The 23,117-nt window shown below is 39.8% G+C and overlaps 2 protein-coding genes and 1 long non-coding RNA gene across 6 annotated transcripts in view; 1 reads left to right on the top strand and 2 right to left on the bottom strand.

Annotated features, from left to right (window-relative positions):
* Window positions 1–23,117, bottom strand: part of PIP5K1B (phosphatidylinositol-4-phosphate 5-kinase type 1 beta) — a 351,464-nt gene that overhangs the window by 266,046 nt on the left and 62,301 nt on the right. The gene's annotated exons all lie outside the window — the stretch shown is intronic.
* On the bottom strand, window positions 1,844–7,184 carry PABIR1 (PP2A Aalpha (PPP2R1A) and B55A (PPP2R2A) interacting phosphatase regulator 1). Its single transcript, XM_012453637.3, has one exon. It carries the CDS (start codon window positions 7,167–7,169, stop codon window positions 6,300–6,302), a length of 870 nt encoding a protein of 289 aa, XP_012309060.3. The 5' UTR covers window positions 7,170–7,184; the 3' UTR covers window positions 1,844–6,299.
* LOC105718095 (uncharacterized) overlaps window positions 7,587–23,117 on the top strand; it is a 39,651-nt gene continuing 24,120 nt past the window's right edge. The window contains exon 1 of the long non-coding RNA XR_001107676.2: window positions 7,587–9,787. This is a non-coding gene — a long non-coding RNA (uncharacterized LOC105718095). The remainder of the gene's footprint in view (window positions 9,788–23,117) is intronic.

Here is a 23,117-nt window from a genome sequence, read left to right on the forward strand (position 1 = left end):
GAGTTTCAGAGAAGCCAGTTCCATAACCCCCGGTGCAGCCCGAATTTGTGTGTCATCGTATTGGAGTAGAGAGGGCCGACTCATCTCCCCTGAGGGTAGACATGGCTGTAGTGATCTCACATCTGCATGTGCCCATGCTGGACTGGATCCCTATCTTCCTGTCAGAAACTCTTCCGCCAATCGCCCCAAGAGAACGCTTACCATGGAGGATACGGTTGCTCCTTGAAGCTGCTTGGTAAAGTGTCATTTCTTCCCGTTCTTTGGCTTCGTACTCTACTCTAACATGTATTTATAACAATAGATAGCTACCAATCCCCTTTCCTTCTAAGACAAAAGAATTCCCCTAAATCTTTGAATACAATTAATGCTACAGGGAAAAAATATGTAAAGCTGTAAAACCATGATTTCCTTCTACACACTTTAATTTTTTATCTATTACTAAAAAAAAATCTTCCCAATCTCTTCCTCTAATATGAGAATACTGTTTTCAGGAATGATTACCTAGCATTTGATTCAAAACAGAAGTAGCAGCAGCACTAGCAAAATAAAGCTGGGAAATAGGCTTTACCTCAAGTAATAAAAAAAAAAATATGTCTATAAGGAAAAAAAAAACTAAAAGGGCCTACATTCAAAAGAAAAAAAAAATAGAAATAAGGACTTGAGAAAATGTCCTTGGTTTTCCCATCTCTTCAACGGGAATCCATAGCTCCTGCCTCACAGGGTTGTCATGAGGATTTTAAAAACCCATAAATGTAAAGCACTAAAGAGAGTGTCTGGACCCATGTTGAATGTTCAAGAAATATTAACATAGCATTATTATTATTATTACTGGCAAAAGCTCGTGTTATCAGGGCATTTATCACTTCCTACCCAGGAAGGCAAACGGTCATAAGGGAGTCACGATCTGGTGAAAATCTTGGCTGCCAAGCAATGATAGCTTTATTTCACAGACAGCATACTGAAGACACGGCTCAAGATTTCTAAAATCTGGAAGGAAGAAGTAGTCATAGAGAGGGATCAGTATTTCTGATTTCTAGAAGGGGGCTATCACCTATAAAAAGAATAAGGCTTGTTTTGCATTTGCCAGAGGTAGACTTGAATTAATGGTGGAAGTTAGAAGGAAATGTTTGCTGACTATAAGAAAGGCTAACATCAGAAGTAATCACTTTATAAAAGTATAGCCTGCCTTGAAAGATAGTATACTATCCTTCAAGTGAAAGCAGGAGTTACATCAGTCAAGGACGATAACTGCCCAGCGTCGTTGTAAGCACATTACATGTACGGACCCATTCAATCGTCACCACAGCCATCCTGCTCCACTGTCTGTATTCTTAACCACCATGATGCGCTGCCTACCTCCCAGCTCTGGAATCCTGGGCAAGCTACTCAACTTCTCCGTGTCTCCATTTTCTCATTTATAAACTGAGGATAGTGGTAGCACTTAGCTCAGATAATAGTGATAGATCAAATGCACTGATACATTTGCTTAGCACTTAGAACAGTCCCTGACATATAGCAAGTATTTTATTATTTTTTATAGAAAGGACATTATGGCCGGGCGCGGTGGCTCAAGCCTGTAATCCCAGCACTTTGGGAGGCCGAGGCGGGTGGATCACGAGGTCAAGAGATCGAGACCATCCTGGTCAACATGGTGAAACCCCGTCTCTACTAATACAAAAAATTAGCTGGGCACGGTGGCGCGTGCCTGTAATCCCAGCTACTCAGGAGGCTGAGGCAGGAGAATTGCCTGAACCCAGGAGGCGGAGATTGCGGTGAGCCGAGATCGCGCCATTGCGCTCCAGCCTGGGTATCAAGAGCGAAACTCCGTCTCAAAAAAAAAAAAAGAAAGGACATTATAACTTTCAAGAAAATTTTTACTTGGATGGCAAGTTACGGAAGCCACAAAGAACTCTGTCTTGGTTATAGTGAGCAATCTGACACAATTTTTTTTATCAGATAAGTGGAACTCAAGGCTTGCCTTCAGCCCTGATTCTCTAACAGCCATGAAAAACATGAGCAAAACTGCTAGAGTGAGAGACCCACACTGAGACCAGACTGTCTATACTTTGTCATGGCTAATAAGGCAGAGCCTTGAAAAAAGTGCCCTAGTCCATAAGCCTCTGCTCCCTTCTCTTATCCTCAATGCCTCAGTCAATCATTCAAACTACACTTGCAGCAGAACCCTTAACTGCTTCACACAGAGGTTTATCTAGTACCCACTTAACCAATTCCCAAACCGAGTCAATCCAACCGACTTCCTTTGTGCCTGCCACCCAACTGCAACCTGGCATCCAACATAGCCTAAGCCTTCTGCTTGTCCTTAACTTGCTCCTCTACAGATTCTCAGAGGCAACATTAAGCCCTTACTGCACTCAAGCTTCCAAATGACCTCCTGGCCCTATCCTCATGTATCCTAGATTCCTCAATAATTGGAAAATAGGCACAATCAGAAACAAATTCTACTTTTCATATACCTACCTCATACCCCTAAACCCCCTGCAACAACAAATCAATTCAACATTTGCTGATACCTTTGCCTAGTCTTTTCACTCTCCTTCCTGTTTCAGAAGAAAAGTAAGTTTCCAGATCTCCTTTCCAAGGCCAACTCTTTCTTCTGTTCTCTGGTGCCACTCAAGAAATAATCATCAAGATCTTGGTTCATTGTCTGGCAACCATTCCCTTGATTTGCACCTCTCTTAGATCTTCAAAATTGTTCTACTAATCTATAAACATACCCAGAAGAAAACATGTTCTCAGACCTGTTTTTCTCATTTAAGTCTTGATTCTTTCCCCAATTTTATTGCCAAGTAAAGTGGTCTTTTGCTATAGGTATGTAACTTGTTGAACTAATAAGAATCACTGGAAGGCAACCTGATACAAGTTATTCTTGATTACAATCAATCTTTTAAGTACGCTTAAGGGTCCTAACATCCAGCAGCCTTGGATTTAATGATCCTTAATTATTTCTCCAATTTACACTGTTTTTATAAAGCATAATAAAGGAAAATATAACAGAGGTTTATTATATGTGACAAACTGTACTTCAAATAAATGTTGCTATTGGCTTTCGGACTTCTTGCACAAAGTTTATAGATTAGCAATACTAATACCTTAAAAATGCTTTTTGAAGGATAATTCTCACATGAGCTAAGTAAGCCCTTACATTCTACAAAATGAAGTTATGAACAATACTATGATCATGTAAATTGTTCATATATCCTTAGAACTTCATCTGAGTTAAAAACTTACCAACTATATAGAATAAGCTTACAGAAATAAATGTTTCCATACCTTCAAGGAAAAGGATCTAAAATAGGTGAGAACATGATATATTTAAGGAAAAGCAAAGCAAGACAGGGAGGGTAAAGCACAGAAAACAAGGGGAAGAAGAGGGAAGGACCAAATTCCTCAGGGCCTCCTAGCCTAGAATACATACATTTTGGCATACTCATGAGAACAACAGGAAAAAAAGGAAAAGCTTTCAGCTGGGAGATGGATCAGCTCCGCAATTTTAAAAGGATGGCTCTACTTGCTGTGTGGAGAGTGGATGGACAGCCCAGTGTGATGGGCACAAGTGGGAGTCAGGAAGTTGTTTCAGAAGCTTAAGAGTGAAACGCTGGTAGCCTGGATCAGGGTGGCAACAGAGGTAGAAGTAAGGAGATAGATTCTAGCTGATAAAATCAGTAAGACTTGAGGAATGATTAGATATGGCGGAAAGAAAAGAGGTGTCAATGACATGTCGGTTGCCTGCATTTATATACATATATACACAGAAATGCCAGTAACACACCTTGTACAATAGATACTAAATTGTTAACAGAAGTTACCTGTGGAGAGGGAAGATGAATTTTACATAGTTAAAAGCAGACTTAAAAAAAAACACGTAGATATGTACACTGTTTAAATATTTTATAATCAGTAGGTATACATTGCCTTCATACTTAAAATCACGTGCAATTTGCCTGCCTGAAAAGGATAGGAATGGCATTTTAGGGAGAAGGAACAATCTATCCCAGAGCACAGACACATTAAAGTACATGACATACTTGAAGAATATCAAGTGGTCTAGCGTTTGCAGCATAAGAAGGAAAGAAGATGTATATGGGACAGAGATGAGGAGAGGATTGGAGCTATTTCAGAATACAGCCAGATCATAAAGGACCTTCTATCTGAGGCTAAAGAAACCATTCCTTAAAGAGGTTTTCAAGCAAGAGAGTGAAAAAACATCAAGTTTAATTTTTAGAAAGATTACACAAGAGGTAGTATGAAGACTGAACCAAAAGGAGACAGAAGACAGGCTGAAACTGAAGCGAAATCAGGGGCAATAGATAGATAAGAGAAGGTAAGAAATTTGAGATTCATTTCAGAAGTTGACAGGACCTGGCGATTAAGCTAATCCAACAGAGAAAAGGAAAAGTCAAAAGGCTTCCATGGTTTCTAGCTTAGGATGTTAGTAACGACATCAATTGTGATAATGCAAGAACAGGTGAAGTGAGAAAATTAACCATTTCTGTGTTGAAGACAATGAAGTTCAAACACCTCTGGAAGCAAGGCAAGGTACTCAACAAGAAGTCAGAATATTTAAGTTTAAATTTAAAGAACAAGGTCGAGAATGCGAGCACATGAACACTATTACCCAGAGAGAATTTTAAACCTGTGGACAGTCTTACCCTCGATGTAATTTCACTCCATCTTGAGGCAACTGTCAAGAGTTGACCAGTTCCATTTATTCTCATAGTTGTAAAAATTCCACAAAATTGTTAGTCTCTGTAAGCAGTAACTTTAAAAAGTCAGAGGTTTTTTTTGTTGTTGTTCTATTTTTCCCCTTTACTCTTTGTATGCCATTTTTTCTGTAAAACTATCTAGTTAAGGAAGATATATGAGGTATAAGGAAGCATAATATAAAAAAATTTGCTATTCTTATTAAATATTTTGTTTTAACTGTAAAGGCAAAGAAAAGAACATTCGACTATTCTACCTTTAGCAAAACCTAAGTTAATAAGATTTACCTATGTGACTCTCCACTGATTTTCCCTTGCAAATCATCATTCCTTAATTAACCGACAACCCCAAGGCAGACAACCAAGCTGCAGCTTTAACCACAGGTTAAACAATTCACAGTCCTGTTGTTGCTGTCAGAAATCCAAGTTACACTGTACCTTTGTCTAATCAATGATGCCCTAGTTTGGTGGGAGATGGAGAGGAAGGACCTGTTGGCAAGGAAACAGCTGCTTTCTTCCTGAACGAGTGAAAACCAGTAAGGTGACAGATGGGTAGAGCAGAAAAGCAGCCAAAAATTGCTCTGGCTCCTGGTTGGCAATCATTTTTGGAACCGAGGCACAATTGAATATTTTAAAGTATATCAACAATTGAGAGAGTATTGTTTACCTGGGTGCGCCGAAGTTCAACGAGCCTTTCCACACATTTTCTACATTTCAAAAACTTTTAAGTTTCAGTAGTACAAAGAGCCTAGCCTCAGCCTATGTACAGTGGGCAAAGGCTGCAAGGCACTGTCCATTTCACTTTAGGATTACACCCAAGCAAGTGCACTCTCTGGTTAAAAAAAAAGGAAAGGAAAATTTTTACTTTCTCTATAGTGTATTTGTATGACTGACTAGAATTACTATTAAAATTTCATTAAAAATGTTTTTCTTAAATGTTTACTTTTATATACTTAATTTGAAAGGATTTGTTGCAAACTTTTATAATTTGTTCTTTAATCATTTACCCTCACATCCACTTCTGTACCCAGAAAACTAAATATCCAAGAACTCCTGGGTAAAACAGACAACCACTAGATTGATATGTTATAACTAAAGTATTTAAAAGCTGTATAGTCAAGTTATTGTTCTTCATCAAATGGAAAACAGCAACCACTGAAAATAGCATTAAAAATTAGTGTGGGCATGAAGTATGAAATTTTAAACATCCGTTTACTATGCTGATTAAGTCAACATTTATATTTTCATCAGAACTTAATAATCCCATAAATAAATAGAGCTCTCAATTATTTAAAAAAATCAAGGGATAACATATGTATTTAGACATATTAGCAGCGTAAAGATGTATGCTTCAACACACTTATTGGGGAAACGTCTGAAAATATTACTACACTGAATTCAAGGGTATCGGCAGGAACCTGACATAGAAGTTCTCTAGAATAACATCATTTCAGGAAATTTCAAAAAAGAAAAGGGGTCAAATAGGAAATAGCCTCAAATTAATCGACAAAGTTCAGTGCTTGCTCCAACTTGATTATTCTCTCTCTCCACTGCAAAAAGAGTCTCATGATGAATGAATCACTTAGACGAAAGTTCATCTAGTGGAATAAATGGAGAAGCCGCTTGGGCAGGTGACACAGGAGAGTCGGTGGTAGTGCTGACTTTCGCTGGTGAGTTACAAGAAGATCCGGCACTGCTGCTGTTTCCATCAAGGGTATCCGAAGATACACACACACCAGGATCTGACAGCTGTGCAACGTCAGAAGAAAGCATGTTGGTGATGCCCTGGAAAAATCTCTTTGGCTGATACTCAGTTTCCATTTCACATTTTCTTTTCAATGGTCCAAGAACACTTGGTCTAATGCAATTGATAGGGCTCTGGCTTCTCCGGGTGGTAAATCGGGTCGTTGGGCTGGGAATAGGGCTTGGAGGCAATCCGTTGCTACTTACAAAACTTTGCAAGGATGGCGAAAAACACTGCTTCCCAATTCCCCGAGTGGGTGACGGTGCTGGTGACACAGGAATGAAATCGATGCGCTTGGGGGAGGCGGATTTCTCCACGTCGTTGTCACTCAGGCTGAAACTTTCCTCCCAGGAGTGGCTTATCTGCATTGCGGTCTGCACCTCCCGCTCGTGGACCGTCTCTCGGTTGATCAAGTCCATGCCCTCTTCTTGCTTGATCTGGTGCAAGCGGCTGCTGTGCATGCGGACAGGGGAGGCCGGTAGCAGCAGGCCGTGGCGGCTCGGGAACGTTGTGCTGTTCCGCCTGGCGCTCGGCGCCTCGGCCTGGAACACCGGCGAAGTGTCACTGAGGCCGTGGATGAGGGGGGCGCTGTTAGACCTCCTGAGGCCCCCGCCGCCGCCGCCGCCGCCGCCGCCGCCCTCCGCCGGGCTCCCGCCCGTACCCGGAGGCAGCTCCAGGTCTAGCTCCATCTTCTCCTGAGCCATGTCGGGGGCAGGGAGGCGGGGGAGGTGCTCAGTCAGGGGCCTAGGATTCCCATTCCCCGCAGTCCAGGGCCGCCGCCGCCGCCGCCGCCACCGAGAATCTGTCAGCGGGCTCTCCCCTCTGCGCATGCGTACCCCTTCGCGCAGGCGCCCGCGCTGTCCGTTCTCGCGGCGCCTACTTAATGCGTAATATCTGTGCGGCAGTTGTAGGGGAGGGGCGAGGAGTGGTCGGGCCGCTAGTTCGTATATTCCTTCGGCAAAGAGCTGTTGAGCGCAAGCTCGCGTTGACGCACGTCAGTAAGATTGTATTCTGGCCGGGCGCGGTGGCTCAAGCCTCTAATCCCAGCACTTTGGGAGGCCGAGGCGGGTGGATCACGAGGTCAACGGATCGAGACCATCCCGGTCAACATGGCGAAACCCCGTCTCTACTAATACAAAAAAATTAGCTGGGCATGGTGGCGCGTGCCTGTAATCCCAGCTACTCAGGAGGCTGAGGCAGGAGAATTGCCTGAACCCAGGAGGCGGAGGTTGCCCAGTGAGCCGAGATCGCGCCATTGCACTCCAGCCTGGGTAACAAGAGTGAAACTCCGTCTCAAAAAAAAAAAAATTTCTGGAGTACATACTTCTAAAACAAATACAAGCCCTGAAAGAGAGGCCCATGGTGATGTGGGGCCGAACGATGGGGAGTGGGGCTTGGCCTAATCAGGGAGGGCTTCCCTGAAAAAGGAACAGTCTCCTGAAATCCGAAGAAGTGGGCGAAATGGGTGCGGTGTAGAACTTTGCAGGAAGCGGGAAGCAGAGCTTCCCAGCCAGGTGGCAGGCGGGAACCAGGAGGGGAGGAGACAGTGTGGTCAGTGGAGAGTGAGGGCTGGCGTGCTGTGGGGTGGTGGACCAGACCACATTGTGGTCTTTACCTTGAGAACAATGAAAACTTAAAAGGGTTTTCAAGCATAGATGTAATAGCAACTGAAACGCTCAATGGCCTGCAGTCTGGAGAACAGATACTGGGAGATTAGAACCTTACAGAAAAAAAGGCCACAGAGGATGGTAATTTGCACTGAGGTGACAGTGTGGAAGTGGAGATGGGGAGAAGAGTAAATCTGAGAACTACTTAGGTTAGAGGAAAAAGCCCAAACCGGGGATTGAATTACTATTGATTTGCAGTCATATTTCCAGCACAAGCATATGTGTGATGTATGAAGGATTAAAGGAAAACCGGTAGGTCCTCACATTTAAAAAATAAAAACACCATTCTTGGCTCAGGTAATTAATATAAAACTTTGATATCTCATTAAAAGTGGGTTCATATTTGTTCATTCATTTATTCAGACATTCAAGGTTTTTTTCAGCATAGTTACTATGTGCCAAACACTCTGCTAGGAAATGGGCCCTAGAACGAGAACATTTCATTCTTAACTGAGGGGGAAATAGAGAAATAAACGCAGGCTATTTTCACATAGTGTAAGTCTTAGGAAAAATAAGATGGTGTGATGGAGCACTACTGATAGAAGGCAGGGGACAATTAGAGCTGAGATCTAAATGACAAGAAGCAGCAAGTCACGTGGAAATCTGGGGAATGAGTATTCCAAGCAGAGAGAATACCAAGTGCTAAGTCCCGAGGCAGCCATGAGTTTGATGCATTAGCAGAAAAAGAAGAAAGGGCAGTGCCTCTGAAGCATGAGTGGGAGTGTTAGGAGAGGGTAAGAGCTGGATCTCATTCTGAGTATGAAAAGCCACTGGAGGGTTTTAAGCAGGGACTGATATTATCTGGTTTATGTTTTAAGTATCACTTAGGCTCTGTGGAAAACAGGCTGAAAGAGGACCAGAGTGGAGGCAGAAGGATGGATTCAGAACCTATGGCAACAATACAGATAAGATTCTTGGACTAGGGTTATAGCAGTGGCAATGGAGAGAAGTAGAGAGACTGAAGATTGTGTTGAGTTGGAACCAATAGGATTTGCAGATGGAGTAATTTAGATTGTGAAAGAAATTCGGAGACTCATAGTTTGTTTTATTTAAACTGGTGAGATGGTAGTATTATTTACTGAGAGAGGAAAAGAGCACATTTAGAGTTGTAAAAATTAAGAGATCTGAAGCAGAACAGATGTTGGAAAGAATCAACATTTTCTAAGTGCTTACTCCCTGCTAGGCACTTCAAACACTCCATAGTCCCACTTAATCCTCACTGAAGTCTTATAAATTAAATATTGTTATGCTCATTTTATAAAGGAATGCTTGATGTTCAAAAGTTGCAAAAGGCACTATAGCCAGTACACAGAAGAACAAAGATCTGAATTAATTTGAATCAAGGACTCATTTCGAAAACCTACGTTCTTTTTTCTGAATTTCACACTGATTAAAGAGAAAGAATTTCACATGAATTAGAGAAGGATGGCTAATTCTGAGATGAAAGAAGGATCTAAAACCAAAGTGGGGAAAGGCAGAAGAAGGAGATGGATTTGGGAGAAAAGGCAACAACAGAACCTAACAGCAAGGATGTGCAGAGGATGACGAGGAGACACAAATGACTGAAGTTCAACTGTGAGTGGCTGAAAGAATGGTACAAACTATTCAATAAAACGGGAGAGAGGAGGAGACGTCTACAAAAAAATTAATATTAGGTAAGTAGAAAATAACATTATAGAACTCACTTTATAATACCCACAGCATATTACTGTTAACTTGAATATTTCTAAATTATTATCAATGTGGCTCAAATGTGCCAGATATTGTTCATCCATGTCTGGATAAATGTAATAATTATCTTTACGAATAAAATACAAGGATGGTGATAAGCCCACAAATAAAACATCTATTTTATTTGGTTATATCAACTGAGTCATGTGGCTATCCACGACTCAGTCCCTTCAGGTCCCAGCACAAATATTAATACAGACTGAGAGCCTTTTCATAATTTTTTCTTATAAAAAGCAATAGAAGTTCTCAACACCAAGCCTACATTCCTATGCCCCTTACTCTGTTTTTACCTTCCTCCAAGTACAACATGACGTATGTATACATTTTCTTGCTTCTTTCTCCCCTGAGAAGATAAGCTCCACAAGGCAAGACCTTTGCTTTGTTCTCTGTTCTCTGTTCTATGCCTAATATCTAAAACAGGGGCTGGCACATCGTACTTAATAAGTACTTGCTGAATCGTTGTGTGAATGCATGATTTTAAAGAATGAATGAAAGGATGGATTAATGTAGCTTTCTCTAAAAGGGGAGAGAACTCTATTACTTGAAAATCCAGTCTGACAGGCATTTCTAGACTGATTCTAAGAGCTCCATACTTAAACACATTTTTAAAATATCAGGAATATTATTATTCTTTAGAGTGTCCTCCAGCCCATGCAGGCTATTACTGGAACTACCCACTATGTAAACTAAGAAACCAAAGCCTTAGATTTTCTTTTTCAACCATATGCTGATAAACATTTGGTAGAAATGTTCAGCACTGAGGATTCTGGGCAGTGTTTAATATATTGAGTTACTGCCTCCTTTAGAAGGATTTCAAGGACAAACGAGAGAAAATAGCAGTCATAAAATGCAATTCAGGCTGCAGGATCCAAGGAACCTCCCTGGGTCATTTCCCCCTTCTGGTTTCACCCTATGAATTGAATACCACACTTAGTCAAGATTCATCCTTGCTCCTAAGCCACAAAACCAGACATCTATTCAATAAACTTTATTGTGATTAATATTAGATTTTCTAAAACTATTACTTGTTTTTAGGTTAAAAATAAATAGTTTAGGGACGGGCATGGTAGCTCATGCCTGTATTCCCAGCACTCTGGAAAGCTGAGGTGGAAGCATCACTTGAGCCCAGGAGTTCATGGCCAGCCTGGGCAAGAGAGAGAGAGACCCCATCTTATAAAACTAAAATAAATAAATAAACTAATAGCTTAAAAATGAGCATCATGCTATCTAGAATTGGGACAGAATCCCAATCTAATATCTAATTTATAAGATTGCAATGAGGAAGAAGTGGGACTAAAGTGCCTAGCAGAGAATAGGCACTTAGAAAAATACTATTATCAGATACTTTTCTTTTAATTTCTAAGGGCAATTTTTCACTATTAAATCTCCAAGCATATGACAAGGCAAATTTCCACCTCTGAATCCTTATCGAATGAATGTAAAATACGAACATGTGTGTTGTGTATAATCTGGGATGGGCTGGCTGTGTTGTGTATAATCTGGGATGGGCTGGCAAATGCCTCAAAATTCCACATTAATTAGCATCACCAACCTCCAGTAAAAATATGGCAGAAAAAAACTATGCTCTAAAAGGATAGGAACTTAGGGTTTAACTGTTATAGCCACTTAGGAAAAATGTTTGGCAGTACCTATTAAAAGAAAATATATTTATATCCTACGACTAAGGAGTCCTGCACCTGACTATATAACCAAGAGAAATGAGCTCATATGTCTACTAAAGGACATGCACAAGAATGTTTCTTGCATTATTATTATTTGTAATAGCTCCAGATTCAAACAACCATAAACAGTTGAATTATACAATGTAACTCTACTCAACAACATGGATGAATTACAGTATAATGTAGAATTAAAGAAATTAAGTACAAAAGAATTACATACACTATGACTTCAGTGTAATGAAGTCCCAAAACAGCCAAAACCAACTTATGGAGGTAGAAGTCAAAATACAGTAGTCCCTCTTACCCACAGTTTCAGTTAACCTGTGGCCAATGTTGGTCCAAAAATATTAAATGGAAAATTCCAGAAATAAACAGTTAATGAGTTTTAAATTACATGCTGCTGTGAGTGAGTGGCATGATGAAATCCGGTGCCAATGCGCTCCATCTGACCTGGGATGTGAATCATCTCTAGAACCAATGCATCCATGCTGTCTGTGCTCTCTGCCCATTAGTCACTTAGTAGCCATCTCAGTTACCAGACTGACTGCTGTAGCAGTTCTTATATTTGAGTAACTCTTACTTTACTTAATAGTGGCCCCAAAGCACAAAAGTAGTGACGCTGGCAATTGTAATATGCCAAATAGAAGCTGTAAAGTGCTTCCTCTAAGTGAAAGGGTGAAAAAAAATAATATGCTGAAATTGCTAAGATCTGTGGTAAGAACAAGTCCTCTATCTATCGAGTTGTGAAGAAGGAAAAAGAAATTTGTGCTAGTTTTGCTGTCGCACCTCAAACTGCAAACATAATGGTGATAGTGTTTGATAAGTGCTTAGTGAAGATGGAAAGGGCATCAAATTTGTGGGTGGAAGACATGAATAGAAAGCATTCCAATTGGTGGCAATGTATTGCAGCAAAAAGCAGTGAGCAACATGAAGATTTCAGCAAGGGATCCCCTGAAATGAGTGACATGACAGCAAGCCACTTACTGCAAGTACGTCACGGTTACACTGATTTGGGAATAGGTTTGGACTGACAAATATAAAAATTAGTAGAGAGGTTACATCTGCCAATGAAGAAGCTGCTGCCACAATTCCAGCAGCGTTAAAGAAGTTGACCAAGGAAAAAGAATACTATCCAAGTGAGACTTCAGTTGCGAGGCAACTGGCCTCTTCTGGAAGATGTCCAGTAGAATCTACATTGATAAAAGTACAAAAGGGGCACAAGACATAAAACATGGAAGGACGAATTAGCTCTAGTGCTATGTAGTGATGCAAATATAGGATTTGGTTTCTGCAGTCTCAGGCATCCACTGGGGGTCTTGGAACATTTCCCCTTGGATGAAGGGGGACTACTATAGTGGTTACCCTTAGGACTGACTGGGCGGGGCTGCAAGTAAACGTCTATATTCTGATCTGTGTGCTAGTTTACACAGTGCGCACATATGGAAAACATTATCAAACTACTTAAAATGTATACACGTTACTATATAAAGTTAGACCTCAAAATGTTCTTGATATGGACAAAAACAGCATGGAATGTAAATGGAGAAGGACAGAATAGGATAAGAATGTATGTACTTCAATTGGAAGGAAGATATTTTGTTCCAACACTAACCAGAAATCTAAACTGGAATGCTGAGCTTCCAAATCTGACACACAACAGTATCAGTGGAAGAGCGCTAACTTGACAGTAGAGAGAAAAGAGAAACACAAACACCCCTAAAGTTGCATTTCATTGGGGCCCTAAACACCAACAGACTCTAGCAACCTCACATAAACCCTGGAGACTCGTCTGAAGCCAGTTACAGATCACCAAGATTAGAACAATCAGCTTTTCTTGGCCCTGTTCCTACAGTACCCTTAAAGTTAGTTACTTCTAAGAAAGCAATAAAGAGGAAATGAAGCCCATTTTATTGCCTTTTATTTTCTCAACTGCAAGCTTTGTGTATTTTGTTCCAGCAAAGTCGGCTCTGTTGCCTTCTCAGTGGTATCCTCCTAGCATAATTCATGAAATGGAACAGAATTAAAGTAGCATCATAGGAACTCAGTGTGGGCTGTTAGAACATATGTGAGGAATAAGAATCGTATTTAAGAACACAATTCTGGCCACCAAGAACTTATTTTGTTATTCTGATGAAAGAAAATAATAGATGATCTCAGAAACTTACCAACCGTTCATTTTACAACTAATTATTAAGGGCCCATTAAGTACAGATACTCTCCATGGGATCTACCTTCAAATTGCTTAATCTAATCCTTAAAACTTCAGAGCAACAGCAAAGATTAGAAAATCAAGGTAGAAGTGTACAAAGGGGCTACCGAGCCCTCTCCACTTTGATAAAGTAAAAGCCATCACACCATTGCATGGAGATATATTCTTCATATGGAGACAGTGAGTGGATAGAAAAGGGCCTCAAAGACTTGATGGAAGAATCTTACAGGTTAGGCCCTCAGCACAATTCAAGTAAATAAGTAATTGTGGATTGTAGTTACTTGTTCAGTTTTTTTCATGGGGGACTATCAAAGAAGATATTAAATTAAAATAGCCGTCTAACTTCCAGACTCTTCTCCCTTAAGTCTTTTGAATTGAATAGAAAACAGGAGTTATATCTCTTGTTGTTCCTCACTGATTTCAAACATTTTAGGCAGTGTCCATTTTTTGGTGTCTTCTCTTGCCATTAAACCCCTGCTAGGCCATAATCCAGGAGTACAATTGATAGCCCTTTTTTTGGCGAAATGCTTCTCTCTGCCTGTCTGCCATCCTTCTCTTGAAGGATTAATCCATTTGCCAAGGAGGGAAAAAAAACTGATGGCTTTATGGATAATGTATAAAGTTAACTTTAAAACATGCAAAGGCTGCAAATCTAGTTGGATTTATATACTTGCACCATTCAGCTGGGTAAGCGTTTGGGAAACCTAAGAGCTCAGTGCATTAGTGCACAGCAAGGCCATAGCAAGGAAAGACTCATACTTGGAGTCAGATTATCATACTTCCAGCAGTGGGACTCTGGGCAAGTGTGTCAACCTCTTTAGGCTTCACTTTGTCACTTATGAAGTGGGGAATGCAGCCTTTTTACTGTAAAGATAAAATAATATGGTGTCCATAAAAGGCCTTGCAAACAGCAAAGGCCCTATAACAGAATTCTTTATATACATATTCAGTGCTATGATCACAAAATGATCCTACCCTTTTATCTACTACCCTTACCAGAAGGCTTCCTCTGTTTTCTTATAGTTTGATTCTATGGAAGGAAATTCTTTGTCTTCTTCCCTAAGGCTACATAGTAATTGTAGAGCTATACATTTTCTGTGGTCTAAAAACTATGAATTGGAAGGTTCAAATACAAGCAGGTAGTTTCTGAGTAGGATAATTGAGCAAAACCACATTTCTAAGATGTTTGCCAGCACCATCTGTGTGTCTGGGAAGAGATGGGCACTGGTGCAGAGAGGCCACAATAACTAAAATGTAGCAGGATCAGTGAATGCTATTCCCTGCAGCAAGCCATTTGTTAATCCCCAACAGTAGCAGCTACCCTCCCCCGAAGCGCTGAACTTTTCAGTTGGGACTAATCCCAGAGGCTTATTCTTACTTATTCACTTAAAGCCCCATTTTGAATTACTGCTGTCATGTCACCGTCCTTCTTGGCATACAATCAACTGCGGGCGGGCACATATTTGGTTGTCCCTGACAAACAGGTTGAACCCAGCCTCTCTCAGACAAAATAAGAAGAGCAAAGAGGAAGAAACTGAGAGAAGTTATAAGAAGTCTCAGGAGTTACTGCTCCCTAAGGTGTGTCTTTCCCTCCACGCAGCTGACACCTAGAGGGATGTTTTCAGGAGCAGGTCGAATCTTCATAAGAAGTTTGAAGTGGCTGCCGCAAACCTAAAGATTCAATAGCAACATGTCTTAAGGAAATTTTTTGGTTTTAGAAGGTGACAACTTTACAGCCAAGAATGTCTTAGCCTCTAAGATGCTTTTTTTTTTTTTTTTTTTTTTTTGAGACATAGTCTCCCTCTGTCTCCCAGGCTGGAGTGCAGTGGCATGATCTCGGCTCACTGCAACCTCCACCTCCTGGGTTCAAGCAATTCTCCTGCCTCAGCTTCCCAAAAGTAGCTGGGATTATAGGTGCACACCACCACACACAGTGCCTCTAAGACACTTTAAAATAAAAAGGCATGACCAGGTGCAGTGGCTCATGCCTGTAATCCCAGCACTTTGGGAGGCCGAGGTGGGTGGATCACAAGGTTAGGGGTTCAAGAACAGCCTGGTCAATATGATGAAACCTCATCTCTACTTAAAATACAAAACTTAGTCAGGCATTGTGGCAGCCACCTTTAGTCCCAGCTACTTGGGATGCTGAGGCAGGAGAATCGCTTGAACCCAGGAGGCGGAGGTTGCAGTAAGCTGAGATCATGCCACTGCACTCCAGCCTGGGAGACAGAGACTCTGTCAAAAAAAAAAAAAAAAAAAAGGCTTATTATGGAGAAAGTGAGCATTTTTCTTCTCATGCAGTTTTCCTTTGAGCTAAATATGACACCAGTAAATCCAACAAAAAGAAAAAATATTAAGAGTTGGTGTGTTCTAATTCCTCCTACCTCATACAAATTTGTAAACCAAATACAACTGTATTTCAGTATCCACAACTTTTTCACCTGCTGCTCAATTTGTTAGTAAGAAACGAATTTTTATCACTCACAGAGTTCAGCCATCTGAAAGTTCCCACTTACTAGGAAATGGCACAGACTTTTCTCCTTTTGAAAACTAAAAGACTAAGATAGTAACACTTTTCATCAGACAAGGCTGTCTTATCGTCATCAATATGACATGATGATGGTTCTCACCCAGGGGGGGCCTATGTGCCAACTACCTCTCTAAATATTTTGTGTATTAACTCATTTAATTCCTACACCCATTTCTAGGAATCTTACCTTCATTTTAAAGATGAGGAAATAAGACACAGAGAGGAGAGGTTAACTAAGTTGCCTGAGGTGACTAGAGGAATTTGAGCCAAGGGGGTCTGGCTTCAGAGGCTAAACTCTTAATCATCACTCTCTATTGACTCACATGAAATACACCTGGGTTCCTTGAACCTGCCATTTTCATGGTGTTCCAGGTTTTCTTTGAAGACTGTTGGTGGAATTGAGGTGTACAAGACAGTCATCTCCTTATCAGAAAGATAAATAAGGGGTCCATATAACTGTATGTGCTTACAGATACTAGCAAGTTTATAAAATTAAGCAATTAGTAAATTCCCTATTTGTCCCAAAGCAGTTGTGAAAATGAATGCAAAGGGATAGAACCACAACATGTCAGATCTGAAAGGAACTATAGAAATCACCTTCACTAACTTTCATCAGCAGGGAATCTAAGGTTCAAAAAGAGCCCATGATTTCTTCAGGGTGAAAAAGGCATCTGACAGAGCTAGGATGCTTTATTAAGTCTGTAAGGATTGCTCCCTAATGTCTGCTCTCTAGATTTCTCTTTCACTGTAAACACTTTCTCTATGCAACAGTAACCACTCCCATGGTTTTAATATGATCAGTATGCTGATCTCTCTCAAATTTCTATCTCTAGGTAGGGCTGACATCTCCAGACTGTCACATACAGTTACTTATGAGACATTATGTTCCACAGATTCTTCAAACACATCTACACATGAACTCCGTTCTACCCCAAACCCACTACAGCAGTGGTCCCCAACCTTTCTGGCACCAGTTTTATGGAAAACCATTTTCCCATGGGGTGGGGTGGGCAGTGGAACGGGGATGGTTTGGGGATGAAACTATTCTACCTCAGATCATTAGGTATCAGATTCTCATAAGGAGTGAGCAACCTAGTTCCCTCACATGCACAGTTCATAACAGGGTTTGTGCTTCTATGAGAAGCTAATGCTGCCACTGATCCAACAGGATCGCACTCGCTTGCCCACCACTCACCTCCTATTGTGTGGCCTGGTTCCAGTCCACATCCCACAGGCTGGGGACGCCGTACTACAGCACTTCTTTTGAGCATGAATTGCACAACAATCTTTACAGACCACCAATACTCAAATTATTCTAAATCCTTCTCTCCTTTGTCCTTATTTTGACCCTGAGAAGTCAGACCCCAGCAAGGTGCAGAACTGGTGGCAAAAGGCAGGAAAAGAGGAAAGGAACAGAACCATGCCCCTCCTTAGGAGCTGAGATTTTTAACCCGCCACGCCCCTTCCCGAGGGAGAGGAGTAAGTACAGTGAAGTTGGAGGCTTTGCTAATTGCATACGACTGGACACTTGAGATACCAGCTTGAAACAGTAATCTGACATGGTGGTGTCGGATTAGTCAATCTTATTACCTAAGAGCGAGAAGAAGGAATGGTTCCTGAATTTTCATTCAGAAGCCAGGGAAGACCATTCCCCACTGAATACAGTTATAGGGAAGGGAAAAAATAAAGAGTATTTCTGATTATATTCCATGAGGGCTGCTTGTTGCATAAAGGAGGACAGAGGCCACTTGTCAGAAATGCTAAAGAAATAAGAATTGTTGATTTTTCAGGAGTAGGGGCAAGAACTGGTGATCTGGAGAGAGAGCTCTAGTAGAGGCCTAGGAGACAAGGCGTGGAAAACCCAGAAAAGAGGAGCCACACCATTGGCAGATGCTAAGAAACTGGAGGCAGTGAGACAGGCCTGCCTATCTCAAGAATTTGGCTAATTCAAATTCAAAAAATATTCTTCAAGTTCCAACTGGGTGCCAGGTACCCAGGTAGGCATTTTCATGAAGAACAAGAGGAAAGCAAGCAATGTCATGCCACTGTGACAGGCCACAGAAGTGTTCTTGAGGACAGGATTTCTTTAACATTTGTTCTTTCCTGAGAAGTAACTAGAGGTAAGAAAAATGCTAATGATACAAAAGAAAAGACAAAAGGGAACAAAAGCCTAGAGTAGATTGAGGGGATTGAAGTAAAGGCACAAATAAAAGGTTACAAATATTTGTTTAAAGTCTATAAAATAAACCTTAGCTTTAGATTAGCCAAATCTGGGGAAATTACATTGTTCTTTTCTCATAAATAATAGTTAGTTTCAGTGTGCTGCTTATGTTTAACCCAACCCATCATTAACAACATAAAAACATCTGCCCTTCAGCAAGAATGAAGGGAAAATGCAATTAATACTACTGCTTTTAGAATACTTCACGGATCTGGCCATCAGATATAGAATATAAGTTGGAGAAAAGCACAGCACAGCACGAATGACAGTGAAAACCTGTCCCATTTTTCCTACTTAATTTGCTCTTGGAAAATGTAAAATCAAAAGGCTCAATTAATCTTAATGATGTGTCAAAGAACAGAAAGATTTCCCAAGGCTAAAAAGCATTCTGCACATGCCTCAGATTCAAAAGAAAGAATGCATTGAGGAAGATGTAGACAATGGCCAGTTCCCCACAAAGATAGCTCTTAATTTTTAAAATAATTTTTCAATTTTAAAAATAATACAAGGGAAATAGGGATGTGTTACTGGGAATAAACAAACTGTACATTTACTGAGGCAAACATCTCATCATTTGTTCAGATGCTTCCATGGCTTTTCCCAACAGGGCAACTATGACTAGCCAATTTCTAAAGGTACTGTTTTATGAGCAAGAGTGGGGAAGGGTTGCCCAGTATCTCTACTTTATTATCAGCACCAGGGGTTTCTATTGAAATGCCTCCAGGGGCCAACAACAGATGATAACTGTCGGGTGACAGCAATGAGAGAATAGAGCATTTGCACTTAGCAGACCAGAGAGTCCCAGGCACTAAAGGTGGCTGAGAGCCACTGCTCAATTCTACCCACCTGTTGCCTTTGCAGAAAAGGATGCCATACGTTGGCCAAGCTTCTAATTTTTTAATAGAAGTTTAAAATCTAGATTTTTTAAAAGGGGGATACTCAACATTTGTAGATATTCAACTAAAAAAAAAACAATTTTAAAAGTAAAACATAGGGTAGACATAATCAAAAGGTTCTTAAAGTCTGGCTAGACTCTGAGGACAAGCTGTGACCTCTGACAACCCATTCTTCTTCTCTCTCCTGACTTCTACAGTCTGTGCCTTCCTTCCCCAGGACTGGGAATTCCTCTTCTGCCCCTTGATGATCACTGCTCCATAAAGTCCTTTGTTATTTTTATTTATACCCAACTCCTGTCTCTGGCTACATGCTCTTTGAGAAAGAGCAGCCACCGTGTCTTATAGGTAAAGTGTCCTGCAGCGCTTAACGTGGGGCCTGGGGTATGTCACATCCATCTGAATGATGGTGTAAACTCAGAAACTTCTCCTAATGGATCATGTATACAGCTACTTTTTCCTTTTCTTCCCACTTCTATTCCCACCTACAGAGTTATAACTAGCCATCCATCTTACTGATTTCTCTTGTTGTTTCCAATAATTTTTCAGTTGATTCTTTCTAGCTGTGCAATTGAAACATCTGCAAATAATATTAAGTTTGCAACTTCTGCCCCAATATTTATGGCTATTATTTCCTTCTCTTATCTCCTGACTGGTACTTTCTATGTAAGGTTTATAATTTCAGTGGAAGTCAGCATTCTTATCACATATTTGATTTAAATAGGAATGCATTCTACTTATTTTACTGTTATATTTTTTCTTTTTATTTAGAAATATGTGTCAAATTTTTTTGCTACCATAAACTGCTTTTATTTATTTCTTTAAAAGTTTATTTTACTGGCATATAATTTAGTGCACTAAAATTCACCCTTTTAGAGAATACAGTTCAGTTAGTTTTGAAAAATTTATACAGTCATGTAACCACTGCACAAATTAATGTCCTAGTAGGCAGTGAATTTTAGTATTTTTGGCACCTATTAAGATGACTGTACAGGTTTTCCTTTTTCATATAATATGTGGACTAGCTTCTCCAATATTAGCCAAGCTTAAATTCTTGTGATGTACCCACTTGATCATGGTGTTTATTTAATACATTGCTAAATTATTTATTTTATTTTTTTAAGACAGAGTCTTGCTCTGTTGCCCAGGCTGGAGTGGAGTGGCACAATCTCGGCTCACTGCAACCTCTGCCTCCCAGGTTCAAGCTATTCTCCTGCCTCAGTCTCCCAAGTAGATGGGATTACAGGTGTGTGCCACCATGCCTGGCTAATTTTTGTGTTTTTAGTAGAGATGGGGCTTCACCATGTTGGCCAAGCTCATCTCGAACTCCTGATCTCAAGAGATCCACCTGCCTCAGCCTCCCAAAATGCTGGGATTACAGGCACGAGCCACAGCACCCAGCCTGCATTGGTAAATTCTATTTGATGGTATTTTATGAAAGGGTTTTGCATCAAGATTGATCTGCAGTGTATGTGCACATACAGGCACATGCCCATGCCAGCTATCTTTGTGAAGTTTTGGTACTAAGATCATTTTGGCATCTTAAAAAATCTTGAAAGTCTGTCTTTTGCTCTATACTTTGAAAAAATTGAAATAGTAATGTGACCATCTGTCAGGTTTACATGGGGCATTCTAGTTTACACTGATCCTCTCAATTAAAGCTCCTGTCAATAAATTACATAGTTGCCCTACTTAGTATCAATATCCCCAAATGTTTGAAGAATTTACTGGGGCCATCTGGGGGTCTGCACTTTGAATTTAGAAAGCACCTTTTGATAACATTTTCATTTCTTTCATGGTTACTGACTCTCTCTCCTGGGGCCATTTTAATAAAGTGAATTTCCCTAGAAATAGCACTCACTTCACCTGTCTTCACAGTATTTCACATAATACCTCACAATATTTTTTGGTTACTTCTCTTTTTTGATATCTGATGTTGTTGATTTATATTTGTTTTGGTAATAAAGAGATATTTATTGTACAAAACTTTTAAAATACAGACACATAGAAAAAAGGTTGAAAATTACCCACAATCCCATCATCTGGAAACAATTACTTTTGACATTGTAATAAAAAGTATTCCAGATTTTCATCTGTGTACATACCTCCTATCTATATACATGCAATGTTTATTAACTTGCCCTTTGCATATTATACGTTGTGAATACCTTTTCCATATCAGTAAATACAGACTTACATCTTCAATTTCAATGGCTGTGAAGTATGGCTATTCCATGACCTTCTTATATATATTTCTAATAGGGAATAAGCAGGTAGATTAATTTTTTCAACTATTTTTAACAATGCTGCACTGAACATTATTTAACATGTTTGTACATTTATTTTGTTGGACAGATTATTCAAAGTAGAAGTGCCAGATCAAAGACAGATACATTTATAACAATAGTTTTTGATTATACAAAATATCTGTATTTCATATATAAAAAACAGCAAAAAACAAAGTAAAAGTTTCTGGCAATCCATTATCCAGTGGTAGCCTCTGTTAACATTTTGTTAACCAAGATTTGTCCACCAAGTCTTAGTGCACATTCTTTTTAATCATAAATGAGACCATATTATACATACCAGTTTGCCACCTCCTTACAATATTATGTCATCTTTTCCTACACAGTATCATTTTATATAGCTACAAGGTACTCAATGAATAAAGGAACCACGATTTGATTATCTACTAATGGAAATTTAAGGTGTTTCCAATATTTGAGGTTAGAAACAATGCTATCATTAATATCATTGTCTTTATTTTTTGGCTCCTTGACCAATTACTTCCTAAAGTTTAATTCCCAGCACTGGAACTGCTAGATCAGAGGACATGTATTATCAAGGCTTCTTGTAAACACATCACCCTTGAGAAAGTCTACATCAACTGACATTCCCAACAGATCTGACAGTGCTTGTTCTCCATCTGTACTTCAACCTTGCTATTATCATTCTTCCTAACCTTAGACTTTGGAAACAAAAAGTGGCACTGTTTTGTTTTTTAAATCTGCATTTTTAAAATTAACAAATTAGACATTTTAATGTGCTTTTGGCCCTTCGCAATAAATGCAAATCACTTTCTATAATCTATTAGTATTTCTCTAAACACGAAATAGCCATAATTTTATTCATTTCTTAAAATATTAGGTCCTATTTTGATGGAGAATTTATTTAAAAAAAAAAAAAGCAGGCCTTGTACATTTAAAAATAGCTCTGGCACTTCTGCTGGAACTTTGCTTTAATCCAATTCGGACAAGAGAGAACGACCATTTTCTCCATGTTGCATTAATAAAAATTTATACTAGGCATCATTATGAAATATTTTGCTAGAACACAGAATTCAGTGCAGCACAGGTACCCCCTCAAATTTTCAGTAAAGTATAATCATTTTAATAAATATTTTCTGATGCAGTTTCATTTCCAACTGCTTCATGGAACAGACCATTAAAATGATACTAGTGCAGAGTTCTAGTTTCAGCACAATGCTAACATCTGTAATGTTTGAAATATTAAAAATTAGAAATGCAGTTTTTCTCAAAGCTTTCATTTTTAAATAAGCACCCATTATGAACAATTGTAACTGATTTCCTTTGGAGCAAAAACATGGTAAACACTCACTTTAAAAAAAAAAAAGCAGTTAAGAGCAAATAACCTGCAAGTGAATTCAAGAAAATGAGTAGTGACTGTAGCATTCCATCAAAGCATTTCTGTGTAATATT

This window comes from Aotus nancymaae, unplaced genomic scaffold (genome assembly GCF_030222135.1).
Source record: "Aotus nancymaae isolate 86718 unplaced genomic scaffold, 86718_ANA_hifiasm-v0.15.2.pri h1tg000041l, whole genome shotgun sequence".
In the NCBI taxonomy this organism is placed as follows: Eukaryota; Metazoa; Chordata; class Mammalia; order Primates; family Aotidae; genus Aotus; species Aotus nancymaae.